We start from the raw sequence: 20,628 nt of genomic DNA on the forward strand, positions 1-20,628 counted from the left end.
AAATGAAGTCTACAAATAAAATTAGTCGTCAAAAATATAGGAAGAAGGCAAAAACAAATTCTAAAGTTTCGGAGAGATTTTCTCTAAAAAAACAGAAATTAATGAAAGAACATACACCTAAAAAAACAATAACTAATTCAGACAAAAAAAATCAAAATTAAAAAAAAAAACACAAAAAACACACGTAAATTTTCTGATCTGTTACAACTCACCATCTTCAAATAACACCAATTGTTGTCAGCACACGGGGTAATTGGAAAAAATTATTTTCAATTAACAAATTGTCCGATTTTTTTTTTATAAACAATAGTTTTGGTCACATGTAACAAAGGGAAGTAAAAAGTTGAAATGACAAAGTTGAAGTACAAAAATTTATTGTGATTTGAGAGAGAGAGAGAAAAAAAATTATTTTAATCACGACATACATTGAAACGTTAATTTTTGAGAACGTAAACAATGTTATATTTCTGTTTTTTTTATGCGCAGGGATCACAGTTTTTTTTTTTTTTTTTTTTTTTTTAAATAGGTGTAAAAGTGAATTATTTGTGAAAATAAATGATAAGAAGGTGAGAAAAAGAAAATTAGAATTACTAATTATTGCAATTATAAATACAATTAATTATTATTTTTTTAATTTCAAACGTTTTCAAATAATTGTTGTTAGCAAAAATTTGAATAAAATTCTTCACAAGAATTCAATTATTTTCAAAAATTTGAATAACATTTTTCACAGAATATCAATTATTTTAATAAATAAACAAATTTTTCTGAGGAATTGGAATTATTTTCTATACAATTTTTATTAAATTTCTCGACAGGATTCAATTATTTTTGAAAATTTTAATAAAATTTACCTGAAGAATTTAATTATTGTAAAAAATTTTAATAAAATTCTTGCCAAGAGTTCAATTACTTGTTAAAATAATAAAATTCAATTATTTAAAAAAAAAATTCTGCACAGAAATTTAATTACCTATTTAAAAAAAATTTTAATAAAATATTTGTCAAAAAAAGCAATTATCTTTAAAATAATAAAATTCTTTGCAAGAATTGAATTTTTTTTAATAGAATTTTAATAAAATTTCTCAACAATATTCAATTATTTTAAAAAAATTTAATCAAATTGTTCTAAATAAAAATGCCTCTACAATTTCTTTAATTATTTTCGAATAGTTAAATAAAGTTCTTTATAAAAGTTCAATTATTTTAAATTGAAATTTATTTAATTTCCTCAAAAGATTTTAAAAATTATCAAACATTTGAATACAAAATTTTGTTGCTAAAATTGAATTATTTTTGATAAATTTTAATCAAATTCTTGACAAAAATTTAATTATCTATTAGTAGCAATAAGATTCTTCACAGAATTTGAATTATTTTAATAAATAACAAAATTCTTCTCAGAACTTCAAAATAATTTCAAAAATTTGAATAAATTTCCTCGCAAAAATTCTTTTATTTTCATGAATGACAAAATTATTCTTCTGAGAAATTGAATTATTTTCAAAACAATTTTAATTGAGTTCCTCGTAAAAAATTCAATTTAAAAAAAAATTTAATATATTTCCAATAAATTCAATTATTTTCTAAAATCTTAATAAATCCTTCGAACCAATTCAATTATTTTTATAAATAGTAAAATTCTTTGCAGAAATTCAATTCTTTTCAAAACAATTTTAATAGAAATAAAGAATTTAATTATATTTTCAAATATTTACATAAAATTAATTTATTTCCTAAAATTTTAATATATTTTTCGAAACAATTCAATTATTTTATAATTATAGTAAAATTCTTCAGAAGAATTAAATTATTTTTATAAGTAATAAAATTCTTCTCAGGAATTCAGTTATTTTTAATACAATTTTAATAAAATTCTTCTTCATAAAATTCAATTGCTTTCAAAATTTTAAATTAAAATTATTAAAAATACTGTATAAAAAATTTAAAAAAAAATTCCTCACAAGAATGTAATTAGGATTTTTAAAAATTTATTAAAATTCTTCGCGAGAATTCAATTATTTTCTGAAGTAAAAATATTCTTTGAAGGAATTCAATTATTCTCTTCAAATTTTTTTGATAAGATTCTTTGTAATTTTCTAAATAATTTTTGAAAGAAAAAAATGTCCAAAAAATTGAAATTTGATAATAAATCTTTTAAAAAATAATTTAAATTTAGTAAAATTTTTTTAAAATAATTTAAATTTGAAAAAATCTTTTAAAAATAATTGAGTTTTAAAAAAATATATAAAAATAATCAAAATTTTGAAGAGTTTTAATTATAAATAATTTCTCAAAAATTCTAAAATAGTAAATTAAAAAAAATTTTAATTTACTTTGTTCGAAGGTAATTGAATCTTAAAAAATTATGATAATACAAATATAAGAATTAGTTTTTTTTATAAATATTGTAATGTAATTTTTCGAAAATAATTGAACTATTTTTGTATAATTTTTAAAAAAACATCATTTTTTGAAGAAGTTTAATTAAAAATTTTGATTATGATTATTTTCTCCAAAATGTAAAAAATAATTCTAAAAAATTTTAATGTTATTTTTTTGTGTATGTATTTAAATTTTCGGAAATATTGAAAATATTGAAAATAATTGAAGTTTAAAAAATTAGAATGAAATAATTCAGAGAATTACTGTTTTTCAATACTATTTTAATATTATTTTTAGAACCTAATTTTCATTAATTTTCATTTTTATTGAATTTACTTACACTTGAAGATTATTAAAAATCTTTTTAATTGTATAATTCAAAAATTTAAATAGAAAATATTAAAAATAATTTTTGTAAATATTTGTTTGTAGTTATTTTCCACACTAGAATAAAAATCGAAATAAGTTGCATTTTTATACTAAAAATATCGTGTTTTGTCGCAAAAGGAAGAAAAGTCGAAAAAGTCGCAATTTTTAAATAAAAGTCGATAAAAGTCGCATTGTTTGAAAATAGTCGAAAAAAGTCGAAAAATTAATAGTATCCGAGGCCTGCGATTTAAATTCAGAGACAATTAAGATTCTAATCCATGAAACTATCCTATCAATAATTTGGAATTTTTTATTGAAAATAAATAAATGATTTAAAAATTTTTAGGAGCTGGTTTTGAGTCTAAAATATTATGGAAAGTTTGGAAAATTGATGAAATTTGTCAAAATTGACTGAATTGGTGAAATAGGTGTAAAAATTTAAGAAAGATGAAAAAATGATGACAGTCTGTGATCCCTGTCTAGGAAATGTAGCATTTTTTCCATTTATAAACCTTCTTTTTCTTCTTCTCATTATTAAATGACTTTAGAGCTTGCGCCAACGGTCAGAATTAGTGACTAAAAACACTTTATTTTTGTGGAATTGTTTTTTTTTCGATTCTCAAAAGAATTGCAATTTTTTTTTTTTCCTATTTTGCAAATATCCTATTTCCTCTCTTTTGGAGGAAAAATATATTATTATATATATATTACTTGTGATGAAAATTGTTTTGTTATTGAAAAAAAAATTGACAATAATATATTTGAAAATTGATAATTATGCGAATATACCTGCTCCTTAAGCCATTGGGAATGAGGTCTGCTCCTAGCGATTTTCAACTTGAGTTCCACATCTTGAATGATTTGTTTTTCCTCGGTGTCAACAAGTAACATTCTTCCGGGCTTCAAGCGACTCTGTAAATAAAATGAGGTTGGAATGATCGTCATTGAACAGAAGGTTCCATTTGATTCGACAATAATACGACAGCACTGGATGACGGTCCTACTCCTCTATATTATTATATACAAACCAAAGTCCCTAAATGATATAAATTATAGATCACATAATGACAATATGGATTGACAAAAAGAAATAAAATACAAAATTATATGATTCACTATTGTGCGCTGATTCTAGAGAATACAAATTAATGTTTTTCAAGAAAAAAAAAATAATAATATAATAATTAGATAAATAAACTTATTGATGGATTTTTTTTTTCTTTTTGGGAAATAATTATTATGACATTCTGTTTTTACTCAAACAGCTGCTCACATCACCCTTTGGGAACCTTCGTTTCAATGTAAAAACAGAATGCCAGTACAAGTGCTGCTCTTTATTTTCAAAAGAAACCAAAAAAAAAAAATAATAATAATAATTTTACCCTAAAATAATCACTTTTATTTGAAACTTGTAGTTTAAGTGCAATTTGAAAAAAAATACAGGCTTCGTACTCGATAATTAAGTAAAAAGTAGATTTAAAACTAAAAGAAAGTAGTAAAAATGTTGCGAACGAAAAATTAAAATTAACGGCTCAATAGATTTTTTAATAATTTCCAAATTAAATCACATTCAAAAATGGAATCATTTTCGTAAATATTTAAATATCAATATTCAAATATTTAAATATCAATATTTAAATACCAATATTTTTTCACAGAAATTAAAATATTTTAAATGATTTAAATGCAAAGCATTTTGGAAATTTAACTATTTCTAAAAATTACAACTGTTTTTCTTTCAAAATTCAATTATTTCTTTCTTGGAATTTTTAAATTAAATTATTCAAAACATTATTCACTTTATTTTAAAATAAAAGTTTTGATATTATTAAGTACAGTTTTACAACAAATATTTCAATTAAAAAAATCTTTTGAAATTCAATTACTTCTTAAAATTCCTGTTATAACGATTCAAATATTTATTTATTTATTTATTTATTTAAGAAACATAACATAATTATTATCTAAAATTTTAACTGAAATTCAATTTCAAATCAATTCCTATTAGAAACTTCGACGAGAATTCAATTATTTAGATACAAAAATAAATAATTTATTGAATAATTTAAATATTTCTTAAAATTGAATTATTATAAAGAGAACTTTATCAAAATTTTTGTAAATAATTCAATTCTTTCAGGTGAATTTTAATAAAATTTTCAAGAATAATTACCATTTTCAAAGAATTCATTTAAAATTGAATTCAAAATAATTGAAATCCTCCGATGAATTTTATTAGTTATAAAAATAATTTTAGAGAAATTTTATTAAAATTGTTAAAAATAATTGAATATTGTTGAGAAGTTTTATTTTTTTTTGTGTTAAAATTATTTAAAAAAATAATTCTATTCTTTTTAAGAATTTTATTAAAATCGTAGAAAAAAATTGAATTCCTGCGAAAAATGTTATCTCTGTAAATAATTGAATTTTTGACAAGAATTGAACTAAAATGTTTGACAATTATTTATATCTTTCGAGGAAATTAATTAAATTTGAATTAAAATAAATTGAAATCTTATAGAGAACTTTCATTAATTTTTTGGAAATATTGAAGAAATTTTAGAGAAATTTCATTAAAATTGTTAAAAATAATTGAATATTGTTGAGAAAATTTATTAAAATTCTATTGAAATTAATTCAATGTCTGAAAAGAATTTTATTATTTACAAAGATAATTGAATTTTTGACAAATATTTTATTAAAATTTTTGAAAATAATTCAATTCCTTCGAAAAATTTTGTTATTTCTGAAAATAATTGAATTTTTGACAAGAATTGTGTTATTTTTTAACACAAATAATTTTATTTGCAAAGAATTTTCAAAGAATTTTATTGCAAATTTTGAAATTAATTGAATTCTTTTGAAAAACTTTTTTATTTCTGAAAATAATTGATTTTTTGACTTAGTTTATTAAAATTTTTGAAAATAATTGTTCTGTGAAGAATTTTATTATTTTTCAAAATAGTTGAATTTTTACGAATAATTTTATTATTTATACCAATAATTAAAATCTTGAAAAGAATTTTATTAAAATCTTTGAAAATAATTGAATTCCTTCGTAGAATTTTTATATTTTTGAAAGTAATTAAACTTTTTATAAGAATTTTATTAAAATTTTTGAAAATAATTGAATTCCTGCTGAGAATTTTGTTATTTTTGAAAATTATTGAATTTTGAACAAATATTTTATTAAAATTATTGAAAATAACTGAATTCCTTCAAAGAATTTTTTTATTTTTGAAAAAAATTGAATTCTTGACAAGAATTTTATTAAAATTTTTGAAAATAATTAAATTCTTAAGGGAAATTTTATTCAAATTTTCGAAACAAATTGAATTTAATTAAAATTTTTGAAAATAATTGAATTTCTTCAAACAACTTTTTTGTTCTGAAAATAATTGAATTTAAATTTTTTTGAAAATAATTGAATTTTTGACAAGAATTATATTAAAATCTTTAAAAATAATTAAATTCTTCAGGGAAATTTTATTAAAATTTCCGAAACAAATTGAATTTTTTTTCAATTTGTATTGAAAATAATTGAATTTTTTCGAAGAAATTTTTTATTTTTGAAAATAATTGAATTCTTGACAAGAATTTTATTAAATTATTGTTGAAAATAATGGAATTCCCGAGGGGAATTTTATTATTTATAAAAATAATATTGAATTCTCGCGAGAAACTTTATTAATTTTTTTTAAGTAATTGAATTCTTTCGTATATTTTATTATGAAAATAATTGAATTGTTACGAAGAATTTGATTAAAATCTATGAAAATAATGGAATTCTTTGGTGAAAATTTTTATTAAAATAGTAAATATTGAAAATAATTTGATTTAGAAAATTTTTTTGAAAATAATTAAATCGTTTGAAAGAATTTTATGAAAATTTGTTAAATTTTTTCTAAAAATTGTTTTTAAAATTTTTTAGATTAATTTTTTTATTCCAACTATTAGCGAATTTAAAGTGGTGCAAATTTTCATGAAAAAAGAAAAAAAATTGCTTTTAGTGTCACAAATCTAAAAAAGTACCCAAATAATGGTAAATCGTAAATAGTAAATTAAAAAAAGTAAATTTAAGTAGTAAATAGTAGTTTAAAGTTTGTGAGTACGAAGTCTGAAATTAGTTAATTTCAAAAAGTGATTATTCGAGGTAAAAAGAGAGAAAGAGAGAGATAGAGAAAAAAAAGGAAAATAAACTATGGGACAAAGTTAGATATTTGGTCGAATTTGGTGGTAACAATCAGCTACATTTCATTCTGGAAGTCTTCTTTCCAATCTGCCAGCTTCGGATCGTTGACCAACCAAGATTCGTTTTGCCTTAAAAACCTTTCCCCTAAAGCTGAAATCCTCTATATCAAGAAATATAGAGATTTAATGGATTTAAAAGAAAAGCTCTTGCACGATTAATTAAATTGGACCCTGCGGGGAAGCGCGAACAGCTGGATGATTTATTTTTGTTTGTATGGCTTTTTTTTTAATATCCAAATGAAGGGCATCAGTGTTGCTTTACTTCCTTGTTTACCTTCAGGACAACATTGCTGGGCGGAGTGTCATAGACGCCCACTTCGGACGCCATCACCATCACGTTATCCTTAGTGACGTAGAAACGCGACGGACGAAGACCATTTCTGCCAAACAAAAATTCAAAAAAGTCTTTTGTATTACCACCTTTGAATCTCTCATAATCTGGCTGAATTATTGTTGTTCGTTCGTTCGTTTGCCTTCCTGTTGGCATTCTTATTATTATTATTATTATCATTATTATTATTATTATTATTATTATTATTAATTTTATCATTAGCAATATCCTTAACATCAACAACACCATCGTCAACATCATCATTACCATCATCAACATCATCATAAACATAAACATCATCATCATCATCATCATCACCATCATCATTATCGTCTATATTACAATCAACTAAAACTTCACTCTCTATTAGAAAAACCTTTTTATTTTTCTTATGAATTGACTTCTCTCTAGAAAAAAATTTAGACAGAGAGCGAAATCAATTCACTGAAAAATGTCTTCAACAAATTGTTCAATTTTTCATTTATTTAATTGAAATAAATTTACTTAAATATAGGTAAATAAAACTGAATAGAAATTGAAGTTGAATTTGAAAATTTCTTTTTCAAAAAATATTGAAAATAATGAATTTTTTTATTTGATGAGATAGATAACAGGGATCACAGTATCATTTTCCCTTGAAATAAAAAGGTGAAATATTTTTCAGAAATAGAAAGACAAAGAGGTGGCAAAACAAATTAGGATTACATATATTTATAATTAACTAATTATTCTTCTTTGATTTTCAAACGATTTAAAAAAATTAATCAAAAGTATTCAACTGTTAGGAAAAATTCTAAAAAAAAATTCTTCGGCAAGAATTCAATTATTTTTAATATCGAAAATTTTTCGTAGAAATTCTATTATTTTTAAAAATATGATTCTTGGCGAGAATTCAATTATCTACATAAATAGGTAATAAAATTCTTCAGAAAATTACATTATTCGCAAAAATTTTAATAAAATTCTTCACAGAAATTCAATTAAAAAAAATGTTAATAACATTCTTGGCAAGAATTCAATTATCATTAAAAATAATAAAATTCAATTATTTTCAGAAATAAAGAAATTATTTTCCGGAATTCAATTATTTTCAATACAATTTTGATAAAATTTCTCTGAAAAATTCAATTTGCTTCAAAAATTTTAATAAAATTCTATCGAATAATTTTCAAATGCAATTTTAAGGAAATTTGTACAAAAAATTTACAAGAATTTCATTTTTTTTTAAATAATTAAATTCTTTAAATCAATTCAAATAATTTAATTATTTTAATAAAATTTTATAATTTTAATAAAATTCTTCGCCTGGATTCAATTATTTCCATAATCAATACAATTTTTTTTGCAGAAATTAATTTATTTTGATAATTAACAAAAATCTCAACAGGAATTCAATTATTTTCAATAATTTTAATAAAATACTCCTGACAAGAATTCAATTATTTTCTGAAATAAAAAAATTTTTTGAAGGAATTCAATTATTTTCAAAATACAATTTTAATAAAATTTCTCTAAAAAATTCAATTTGCTTCAAAAATTTTAATAAAATTCTATTGAATAATTTTCAATGCAATTTTATTGAAATTCGTCTAAAAATTCTTTGCAGGAATTGAATTCATTTCAATGGAATTTTAATAAAATTTGTACAAAGAATTCAATTATTTCCATAAATAATAATATTCTTTAAATTAATTTAATTCTATTAAATATCATTTTAATAAAATTCTTCGCTGGAATTAAATTATTTTCAAAAATTTGAATAAAATTCTTCGTAGAAAAACAATTATTTTCAGAAATAACAAAAAATTTCGCTGGAATTCAATTTTTTCAAAAATTTTAATTAAAGTCTTGAATAGAATACAATTTTTATGAAATTTCTTGACAAGATTCAATTATTTTTATAAATTTCAATAACATTTTCCTGAAGAATTTAATTATTTTCATAAATTTTAATAAAATTCTTGTAAAAAATTCAACTAATTGAATAAAGAATAAAATTGTTCTAAAAATTCAATTATTTTTATAAATTTCATTAACATTTTCCTGAAGAATTTAATTATTTTCGTAAATTTTAATAAAATTCTTGTCAAAAATTCAACTAATTGAATAAAGAATAAAATTGTTCTAAAAATTCAATTATTTTCAAAAATTTCAATAACATTTTCCTGAAGAATTTAATTATTTTCGTAAATTTTAATAAAATTCTTGTCAAAAATTCAACTAATTGAATAAAGAATAAAATTGTTCTAAAAATTCAATTATTTTCAAAAATTTCAATAAAATATTTGGCAAAAATTCAATTATCTGTGTAAATAATAAAGTTCTTTGCAGAAATTGAATTAATTTTAATAGACTTCTAATACAAAAATTTTAATAAAACTTGTCAACAATATTTATTTATTTTTAAAAAATTTTAATGGAATTTAATTTAATTTAATTAATTAAATGAAATTTCTTCAATTATTTCAAAACATTTAAATAAAGTTCATTATAGGATTTCAATTATTTTAAATTCAAATTTAATTAATTTCCTCAAAAGATTTCAATTAGTATCAAACATTAACTATATTAATCTCTGTGGTTTTTCATTCGTTCTGTTCGCAGTATGAAGTTGGTTGTTAGTTACTTTTTTGTTTCCCAACTTTTTTAATTATTTTCTTTTTCAATATTTTTTATTATTTCCATTAAAATTAATGTATTGAAAATCATTGAATTCTTGCAAAAAATTTCAGAATAATTCAATTCCTTCAAAAAATTTTATTATTCAGTAATTAAATTCTCGCAAAGAATTATTAAATTAAAATTAAAAAAATGTTTAAAACCCTAATTAAATTTCTTTGAAGAATTATTTTCAATTTTTTTTTTTTTTTTTTTTTTTTGAATAATTGAATTTCTTTAATAATTTTAATTGGAATTTTTTAAAGTGATTAAAATTTATTAACAATTTCTTTCAAGGAATTTCATTAAAATAATTGGAAAACAATTAAAGTAATTGAATTCTAACAAAAAATTCCTTTATTTATTGAGTATAATCAATTTACAATTAAACTTTTATTAAAATTATTCATTGAAAATTAAATTCTTTTATATAATTTTATTAGAATTTTTCTAAATAATTACATTTTTTTGGAGAATCTCTATAAAATCTTTTATAAAAAAAATGTAATTTTTCTAAAATAATTTTAAATGAAAATTTTCAAAATAAATGAATTAAAGAAACAATTTTTTTCAACTTTTTAAAATTATTGTGTCAGGTAATAATTATAATTAAATATTTGATCATTCACAAGTTTACTAAAACTGTATTTTGAAAATAACTGAATTCCTGAGAAGAATTTTATTAATTTTCGAAAGTAATTGAGTTATTTGAATGAATTTTATTAAAAATTTTAAAAAATTGAATTGTTTTGAAGGATTTATTGAAATTGTAAAAAATAATTCTATTTCTTTCGAGAAATATTATAAAAGTTTTTAAAAAAATTGAATTCATTCATGAAATTATATTAAAATTTTATTAAAAAATATTGCGAACTTTTGCAAAAAAAAATTACTTTAAAATTTTAGAAAAAAATTTGATTATTTCGAAAAATTGTATGAAAACATAAAACAATTCATTTTTCTTTTTCAATATTTTTATAATTTTAAAATTAATGTATTCAAAATCATTGAATTCTTGCAAATATTTTAGAATAATTTTACAGATTTTAGAAAAATAATTGAATTTTGAGCAAATAATTTAATTCTTACGAATAATTTTACTAATTTTAGAAAATAATTGAAATATTTCGAAAAAATTTCTATAATTATTTATTTATTCATTTTTTTATTTTTACAATTAATTGAATTTCTGTGAAGATTTTACTAATTTTTTTTATTCAAGAATTCAATTACATTTTCACAAATATAATAAATTTCCTGGAAAGAATTCAATTATTTTCAACAATTAATAAAATTCCTCACAAAAATACAATTATTTTCTAAAATTAATAAAATTCTTCACAGGAATTCAATTATTTTCAAATATTAATAAAATTCTTTCCAGGAATTCAATAAACTTTGAAAATCAATAAAATTATTTACGTAAATTTAATTATTTTCAAATATTAATAAAATTCTTTAAAGGAATAGGGTCATTTGGGGTAATAATGTAAACGGAATATCTATTTTTCACAAAAAACGTTAGTTTTTTTTTGTTAAAAGGTAAAACGGACGGATTTCTTTTGCATGAACTTGTTACTTTACTTCCCTAGAAAAATTTTATGAGGTACAAAAAAATATTGATGCACCTGAATCGCCTAAAACTGAATGTTTACATTTACCCCGAGATGTTGAAATTTTCCTAAAATTCGGGGCAAATGTAAACACCTCTGTAGTTAAGCGAGGTTTAAGAAACAAGTTATTTCAAGCATACACTGTAAAAAAAATTTTGGAAATTTTCCCAAAAAAATTGAGGAAGCAAATTCACATAAAAAGTATAAAAATTTCCCACAATTTGGAAAAATTCCTTTAAAGATTTAGGAAAATTCCTAAAAATTTGTAAATATTCCTTAAAACGTTTAGAAAAATCCCTTTCCCAACAGAATTTAGAAAAATTTCAATTCGTATCGAAAAATTTCCAAACACTCAGAAAAATTACCATTTTTTTGGGAAAAAATTTTTTCTAAACACGTTTTAGGAAAATTCCCATGCAAAAGTTTGGAAAAATTTCCGAAATTTTTTACAGTGTACTACTGTCTTAAGGGATGGAAAAACTGAAAACAAATTATTCGTAGACGTATAGTAAATCAACCAGTTGACTGATAATGTATCTTATAAAAAACAATCAACCATTACGAAATTAGTAATGTAAAAACTTGAATAACTTAAACAAATTTTAATAGATTTTCATTCAACTTGGTAAAAAGTTTTTTTTATTTTTCTGAATAAGAATTCGAGTTTTCGAATTCTCGGGGTAAATGTAAACACTTAATTATTTATTAATTAAATTGACGAAAATCAAAAATCAAAGTCAATTTTTGATAGGGCATTAATAAGGAAGAATTACATATTTTTGTTAGATTTTTTAATTTATTTTTATGTTATCTTTTAATGCAAAAACGATTAAAAATCAAAGTTTTACTGTTTCAGTTTTTTTTTTCTCGCATTTGCATAAAAATAAATTAAAAAATCAAACTAAAATTTGTAATTCTTCCTTATTAATGCCTTAACAAAAATTGACTTTGATTTTCGTCAATTCAGTTAATAAATAATTAAGAGTTTACATTTAATTGAATAAATTACTATTTAAATGTATTTGAAACATTATGATGTCATAATAATTAAAATTCATTTAAAAAAATAAAATTTTAATTATTTTAAATAAAACGTTGAAATAAAAATGCACGCGCGCTCGCGCGCGTCCTTTTTTGCTATTATTCCATATAAAATGTCAAATTCGACCCCGTTGCGTTAGTTAAATATTTTGTCACCAGATGGTGTATCGCAGTTCTGCGGTTCCTTATAGCTTTTCAAAAATTAAATTATTCAAAAAAAATTCAATTTTAAATCTGTAAAGTTCATTTATTGTTAAAAATATAAATAATTAAAAAAGTGTATTATTCAACAATGCATTTAGAACATGCACGCGCGCTTGCGCGCGTATCTTATGCTAGTTTTAATATAAAATTTGTTGTAGAAATTCAATTGTTTTCCAAAACTTTAATAAAATTATTTACAAGAATTCCATTATCTTTATTAATAATTAAATTCTTTGCAAGATTTTAATTATTTATGTAAATAACATTTTTTCACAGGAATTCAATTATTTTTAATACAATTTTAATAAAAAAAATTTTCTAAAAGGGATAAATTTTAATATAATTTTTTATGAAATTCCAATTATTTTGTTTACAATTTGAATTAAATTCCTTGTTAGAATTTAAATATTATAAAAATTTTAATAAAATTCTAAGCGATTAAATTATTTCAGATCCAAAATTATAAAAGTTACAAAAATTACAACATTTTTGAAATAAAACATGAAAATAAAAAATTCAGTTTTTCTGGAAATAATAATTTATCAAATTTTGTAAAATTGTTCCACAAATATAAATAAATATAAAAAATGCACAAATTGAAGTTGCATAGGATTGAATTAAATGAGTAAAATTTGAAATTTATATTGTTAAAAAAGTTTAGAAAAATTAGAATTCAAGAGATTAAAAATCAGAGTCAATATCAAGAATTGAATTAAAAATCTGTAAAGTTTTGTTTTGATTCAAAAATATAGAAAGTTTACAAAAATAGGTGAAATTGGTGAAAAATAACGGAATAGATAAAATAGGTGCCAAAATTCGAAAAAAAAGGTGAAAAGGTGACGTTCTGTGATCCCTGAGATAAATTATTCCTATTCCTTCTAAAATGATGATTGATTCTCATCCTTTCGTTAAAATTCAGTTTTTTTTTTGTTTTTGTTTTTTTTTCTTTTCTCTTTGAATTATAAAAATTTGTCTGGCATTTTCTTCATTTTAGTAGTTTGAAAACACCAAACGAACAAATGACGGAACATGAAAGTGAAGCATATTAACAATTTAGATTTAAATTGAAAAAAAGTGATTCTACCTGTCCAATATTGCGCCGATGTAACGTCCATCGGTGAATGTGAGCAGAGCAGGACCATCCCAAGGTTCCATTGCACACGAAGCCCAATGATAGAAGTCTTTTTTCTCCGTAGCCATTGTTTTATCATTCTGCCACGCTTCCGGTACCATAGTCATCACAGCCTAAATTATATAGGTGTATTGAAATTAATATTGTTTAATAATTTATTATTCGCTTTGCCTCTGAAAAATGATTGAGCTTATTGAGCGATTTAAATAGTGATTTAATGATTAGCTTCCATTACCAAAATAATGAGATTTAATAAAATTTTTTTTTCTTTTTCTTCATACGTACTTCAGGTAGAGAACGATTTCCCGCTATGCATAAAAATTCCAGTACACAATCGGCTGAACCAGAATCAGAAAGATTAGGCTCAACGACAGGATATAATTCTTTCAATTGACTACCGAATATGTGACTTCGCATTACTCCCTCGCGCGCTTTCATAAAATTCACATTCCCACGGAGAGTGTTTATTTCTCCATTGTGTGCCAGTAGTCTGCAAAAAAAAAAAAATTAGTAAATATAAAAAATTTAATATTTTACAGGCTTCACACTCATCTACTAAAACCTACTATTACTACTTTTTCACAATTATCTACTATTTGAATACTTATTTTAAATTTGTGACACTAAAAGCTACTTTTTCTTATTTTTGACAATTTTCACGAGTTTAAATTCGCTAATAGTTGGAATAAAGAAATTATTTTTGAAAATTTTAATAAAATTCTTCTTAGAAACAATTAGCAAAAATTTTTATAAAACTCTTTGACACAATTCAATTATTTCGAAAATTTTTCGAGAATTCAGTTATATTTTCACAAATAATGAAATTCAAATATTTTTAATATCTGTTCTTTTATTTATATTTATTTAGATATACAAATTTATATATTTTTATAAAATTTCTCTAAAGAATTCAATTATTTATGAAATTTATAAAAAATTTAATAAAATTCAAAGCAAAAATTCAAATAATATGAATAATAAAATTTTCACAGTAATTCAATTATGTGAAATAAATGAAAGGAATTTTTTTTGAATGAAATCAATTATTTAAATATTTTAATAAAATTCTTTAAAAAGAAATTAATTATTTTCTAAAAATTTGTTTATAGGAATTAAATTATTTTCATAAATAATAAAATTCATCGCAAGAACTCAATTATTTTTAATACAATTTTAATAAAATTTCTCGAAAGAATTCAATTATTTTTAATAAATTTTAATAAAATTCTATATATACGAATGGAATTATTTTCAATGCAGTTTAATTTAATTCGTCGAAGAAATTTGCAAGAATTCGTTTTTTTCTATTTTAATAAATTCTTCGTAGAAATTCATTTGTTTTTATGAATAATAGAATTCTTTAGGTGAATTCAATTATTTTAAATATAATTTTAATAAAATTCTTCAAAAGAATTTTATTATTTTCATAAATAATAAAATTCTTCAGAGGAATCCAATTATTTTCAATACAATTTTAATTGAATTATTTCAAATCTTTTCATTATTTTCGAAAATTTACACAACATTTTTCAAACTAATTTACTAATTTTAAAAAATGTAATAAAATTCAAAGCGAAAATTCAATTGTGTGAAATATAATTTTCAAGAAATTTTTTCGAGAGAAATCAATTATTTAAATATTTTAATAAAATTTTTTGTACAAAAATGTAATTATATTCTAGACAACATTTGTTTATAATAGTTAAATTATTATTTTCATAAATAATATAATTCATCGCAAAAATTCAATTATTTTTCATCCAATTTTAATTAAGTTATTCGCAATATTTGAATTATTCTTTTGAGTATTTATAAAATTAAAAAATAAACTAAATTAGTTAAATCATAATTTTCATAAATTTTTTCGAAAAGAATCAATTATTTAAAAGAATTTTAATAAAATTCTTCTCTGGAATTCAATTATTTTCAAACATTTTTTAAAGCAATTCTTCGCAGAAATTCAATTATATACAAAAATTTTAATAAAATTCTATATAAGAATTAAATTACTTTATATAAAAATTTAATTGAATTCGTCGAAAAAAATTGTAGGAAATTAATTATTCCCATAAATAATATAATTCTTTGCTGAAATTCAATTATTTTCATAAATAATAAAAACATTTTAGACAAATTCAATTATTTTAAGTATTTTAAAAGAAATTCAATTATTTAAAATACAATTTTCATAAATTTTTTCGAGAAATTTAATAGAATTTCTAGAGACGATTCAATTATAATCAAAAAATTTTTGAAATTCAATGATTTTCAATATCAACTATTTTAATAAAACTTCCCAAAAAGAATTCAATTAGGTATTTAAAAAATTTTTTGATAAAATTCTACACAAAACATTCAATTATTTTTATAAATAATAAAAATTTCACAAAAATTCAATTTTTAAAATAGAATTTGCAAAAATTTATTGGAAAAAATCAATTATTTAAAACTGTTTTAAAAAAATCTGTGCAAGAATTAAATTATTTTAATAAATAATTAAATTTTCCACTGAAATTCAATTATTTAAAAAAATTTAATAAAATTCTTCACAAGAATTCAATTATTTTTATATAAAATTCTTCTCAGGGATCCAATTATTTACATAAATAATAAAACTCAGCAAAGATTCAATTATTTTCAAAAATTTTAAAAAAAATTCTTAGAAACGATTCAATTATTTTCAATATCTACCATTTAAATAAAATTTTCCAAAACAATTTAATTATTATCATAAGTAATATAATTTTTGCAGTAATTTAATTATTTAAAATACAATTTTCATTAAATTTTTTCGAAAAAAATCAATTATTTAAAAGAATTTTAATAAAATTGTTTACGGGAATTAAATTATTTACAAAAATTTTATTGCAATTCTTCCCAGGAATTCAATTAATTTCAAACATTTTAATAAAATTCTTCGCAAGAATTAAATTATTTTTTATAAATAATAAACTTCTTTGCAGTAATTCAATTATTATCATAAACAATAAAATTCGCCCTAGAATTTAATTACTTTCATAAATAAAAAAATTTTCACACAAATTCGATGATTTAAAATACAATTTTCATAAAAATTTTCGAGCAAAATCAATTATTTAAACAAATTTTTATAAAATTCTTCGTGGGAATTCAATGATTTTAAAAAAATGTAATGCAATTTTTCGCTAAAATTACATTTTGATAAAATTCTATTTAAGAATTGAATTGCAATTATTCTTAAAAATTTTATTAAAATTCTTCGAAAGAATTCAAGTTTAAGAAATAAGAGTTGATTTCAAATTGAAATACAGTTAAAATTTTAGATAATTATTGAATATTAGAAGCGTTATACTATACATTTTTAGAAATAATTAAATTTTAAAAGATTTTTAAATTGAATTGTTTGAAAAGTTTAATTCTTGTAAAACTGACAAAATTAAATTTTAGAAAATTATTGAATTTTGTAAAAATTTAGAATTGAAGTTATTAGCAGTATAAGAAAAAACGTAAGTACTTTTGATAAAAATTAGAAAAAAATCAGGGTAATAAAATGCAGAATTAAATTAAAAAAAATTTTTTTAATCTACTAAAACCAGTTTTTTAGTTGTCAAATTTGATTCTATAATGGCTACTTTTTTATCACTTTTTTCGGTCGAAAAAAGCGAAAAGCTACTTTTCGCTACTTTTTTAAAATTAATTATCGAGTGCGAAGCCTGATATTATAATTATTAGTAGAAGAGAAATAATGTGGAAAATTCAATTCTTACCTAAGTGGATGAGCTCGCTCCCAACTTGGAAAAGTATTCGTTGAAAACCTCGTGTGCACCAGTGCCAAGTAAGTCTCGAATCTTGGACACTTGAAAAATAAAATAATTTTTTTAGTCACACAATTTTAAATTAAACAAAAAAAAATTACCTAAAATAATTTAAAAAAAAATATACATACTTTCAAATCTGGAAAGTATTCCCATAATTGATCGGCTGTAAGTTGACCCTTATAGACAACAGTTCTCAAAGACAGAGAGCAAATGTAATACCTCAAACCCGGTTGTTTGATAGTATGTGTCGATTTTTTCCGTAATACAAATATCTAAAACAAAATGAGAAATCAAAATTAATTCAGTACTGGTGAATTTAGTTTTAAATTATAATTTATTTTTAATTATTATTTATATTTTACTACTATAAAAATCTCTTTTTTAAACGTTTAAACAAAATCAGATCATTTCGCATTCGTTAATTAATAATTATTAATTAATAATTTAAAAAAAAAATAAGATCATTACACTCTTTAATATAAATTTTTCTCAAAATTCAAATAAATTTTTTTTCTCTCTAAATTAAAAATACATTACATTAAAATCTTGAAATTATACTTGGCAGTCACTAACGAGAATATTGTGGTTTTCTGGCATCACAAGTTCAAGTGGTTTAATGAGCCAAATGAAAAGTTTAAATTAATGTTTATATTCAAAATAAATAAATCTTTATATACAATTTCATGAAAGAATGTTAAAAAAGATATTAAAACAAACAAAAATTAAATATATGAATTATTTTTACCTGACGATTAAAGGTTTCAGTGTCAAGATCACTTGTAACAAATACTTGACGCATGTAAGGTTCAACTTTCCTTGCAACTTCACCAATGCAAGAATTATTTATGGGCACGTCTCGCCAACAAATTACCTAAAAAGAATAAAAGAAAAATATAAATAAGTTCCTCTCTCTCTCTCTCTCTCTCTCTCTCTCGACTTTAGTGAAGAAATTTTTTTTCCGATTTTCTAAATATTGAGTTTTTTCACTTACTCTTAAATTACATTCCTTAGCCAATTTCTCGAATGCAGCTTCAGTTTCCTGATGAGTATTTTTATCGAGAAACAGTATGCCCGTTGCATAACTTCCAAATTCCGGTAAATTTATTCCTTTCTTCTCTCTAAAGACAATTGATTAAAATTAACAAAATTATAACAAAAGTGAAATTGTAAAAAAAATTTTGTTCAATTAAAATTATTTTAATAAACTCGGTTCTAATAATACAATAAGACAAATAACGGATCCTAAAGCCAATTAATTGAATATTGAATATTATATAATATAATCTTCAATATTATTCAATTAATTTTATATTAATTTGATTATTGATTAAATTTTCTTATTTTTTTCCTTATGTCGAAAAAAGAAAACTTTTCATTCTTTATGATTATATTATTTTTATAACAATTAGAATTAATATAATATTATTTGATTAATATTTTCTTTAATATTGTTATTAATACCAAGAAAACAAATCTTCAAGTTTTATTTTTTTTAATTAAATAAAATAGAAATGTTTTTTTATGAATAAATTAAAGGGAATATTAATAATTATCATTGTATTAATTAAAATATGAATTAAATAATATTATATTAATGCTAATAATAAAATAAAATTAATTAAATTAATGCTACTATTTTAAAAAATAATATAATCATAAAGAATGAAAAATTTTCTTTTTTTCAAAAGCAACAATCGTTTGAGAAAAAAAAAAATTCGAAATTCCGTAGTAAAAAACAAATAATAAAAATTGAAGATTTTTTTTTTCTTTTTACCATAAAAGAAAAGAAATATTCATTTTTATGTGATTTTAAAATTGATGGTTAAATAAAATTCGTGAACTAAGAATAGATTTTATCTTACCGAAGTTCGTCGGCATAAAATTGATGTGGAATTGCGCATAAAACACCTGCTCCATCTCCAGTATCATTGTCACATGCACATGCACCTCTATGGTTCATACGTTCTGACAATTTCATGGCATCTTGAACAATCTGGATAAACAAGATTTTTTTTTTATTAATAATAATGAACGGTACTTTATAAATTTTATAAATTAAAGTGAAAATTATAACAGCAAATAATTAATAATAAAAAAAAAAAAATTAATAAAAAATAAAAGAAAGTAATTGAAAATAATAAGAAATAATTGAAAATAACAGAAAATAATAAAACAATACTAGGAAAATAATTGAAGGTAACAGAAAATAAATAAAAATAAAAGAAAATAATTGAAAATAATAGAAAAATAATTAAAGGAAACAGGAAATAAAAAAAAAAAAAAAAAAATAATTGAAAATAAAAGAAAGTAATTGAAAATAATTGAAAATAACAGAAAATAATAAAACAATACTAGGAAAATAATTAAAGGTGACAAAAAATAAATAAAAATAGAAGAAAATAATTGAAAACAATAGAAACTAAATTATTAATAAAAGAAACTAATTGAAAATAATAAGAAATAATTGAAAATAACAGAAAATAATTAAAAATGTCAGGAAATAATTGAAAATAATAGAAACATAATTAAAAATAAAAGAAAGTAATTAGAAATAATTTATAATAACAGAAAATAATAAAAAATGTCAGGAAACTAAAAGAAAGCAACAGAAAAATAATAACAAAATAACAGAAAATAATTCAAACAAACAGAAAATAATTAGAAGAAAAAATTTAAAATAACAGTAAATAATAAAAAATAGTTGAAAATTAAAAAAAAATAACAGGAAAATAATTAAAAATAAAAGAAAGTAATTGAAAATAATAAAAAATAATTGAAAATAACAGAAAATAATAAACCAATATTAGAAAAATAATTGAAGGTAACAGAAAATAAATAAAAATAGAA

The 20,628-nt window shown here is 20.1% G+C and overlaps 1 protein-coding gene across 5 annotated transcripts in view; it reads right to left on the bottom strand.

Annotated features, from left to right (window-relative positions):
- Nucleotides 1–20,628, bottom strand: part of LOC122508094 (glutamate synthase [NADH]) — a 70,920-nt gene that overhangs the window by 30,692 nt on the left and 19,600 nt on the right. For 3 of the 5 annotated variants that reach the window (XM_043621200.1, XM_043621201.1, XM_043621202.1), the window contains exons 3-12: nt 19,644–19,774; nt 18,773–18,899; nt 18,527–18,652; nt 17,910–18,053; nt 17,731–17,819; nt 14,270–14,474; nt 13,937–14,097; nt 7,280–7,385; nt 3,544–3,666; nt 213–215 (exon numbers count right to left, since the gene is read on the bottom strand). In XM_043621200.1, the coding sequence (XP_043477135.1) occupies nt 213–215; nt 3,544–3,666; nt 7,280–7,385; nt 13,937–14,097; nt 14,270–14,474; nt 17,731–17,819; nt 17,910–18,053; nt 18,527–18,652; nt 18,773–18,899; nt 19,644–19,774 (1,215 nt within the window). Of the gene's footprint in view, nt 1–212; nt 216–3,543; nt 3,667–7,279; nt 7,386–13,936; nt 14,098–14,269; nt 14,475–17,730; nt 17,820–17,909; nt 18,054–18,526; nt 18,653–18,772; nt 18,900–19,643; nt 19,775–20,628 lie in introns of those variants that run through there. The other 2 variants (XM_043621203.1, XM_043621204.1) reach the window with 2 other exon arrangements.

This window comes from Leptopilina heterotoma, unplaced genomic scaffold (assembly GCF_015476425.1).
Source record: "Leptopilina heterotoma isolate Lh14 unplaced genomic scaffold, ASM1547642v1 Lhet_52, whole genome shotgun sequence".
In the NCBI taxonomy this organism is placed as follows: Eukaryota; Metazoa; Arthropoda; class Insecta; order Hymenoptera; family Figitidae; genus Leptopilina; species Leptopilina heterotoma.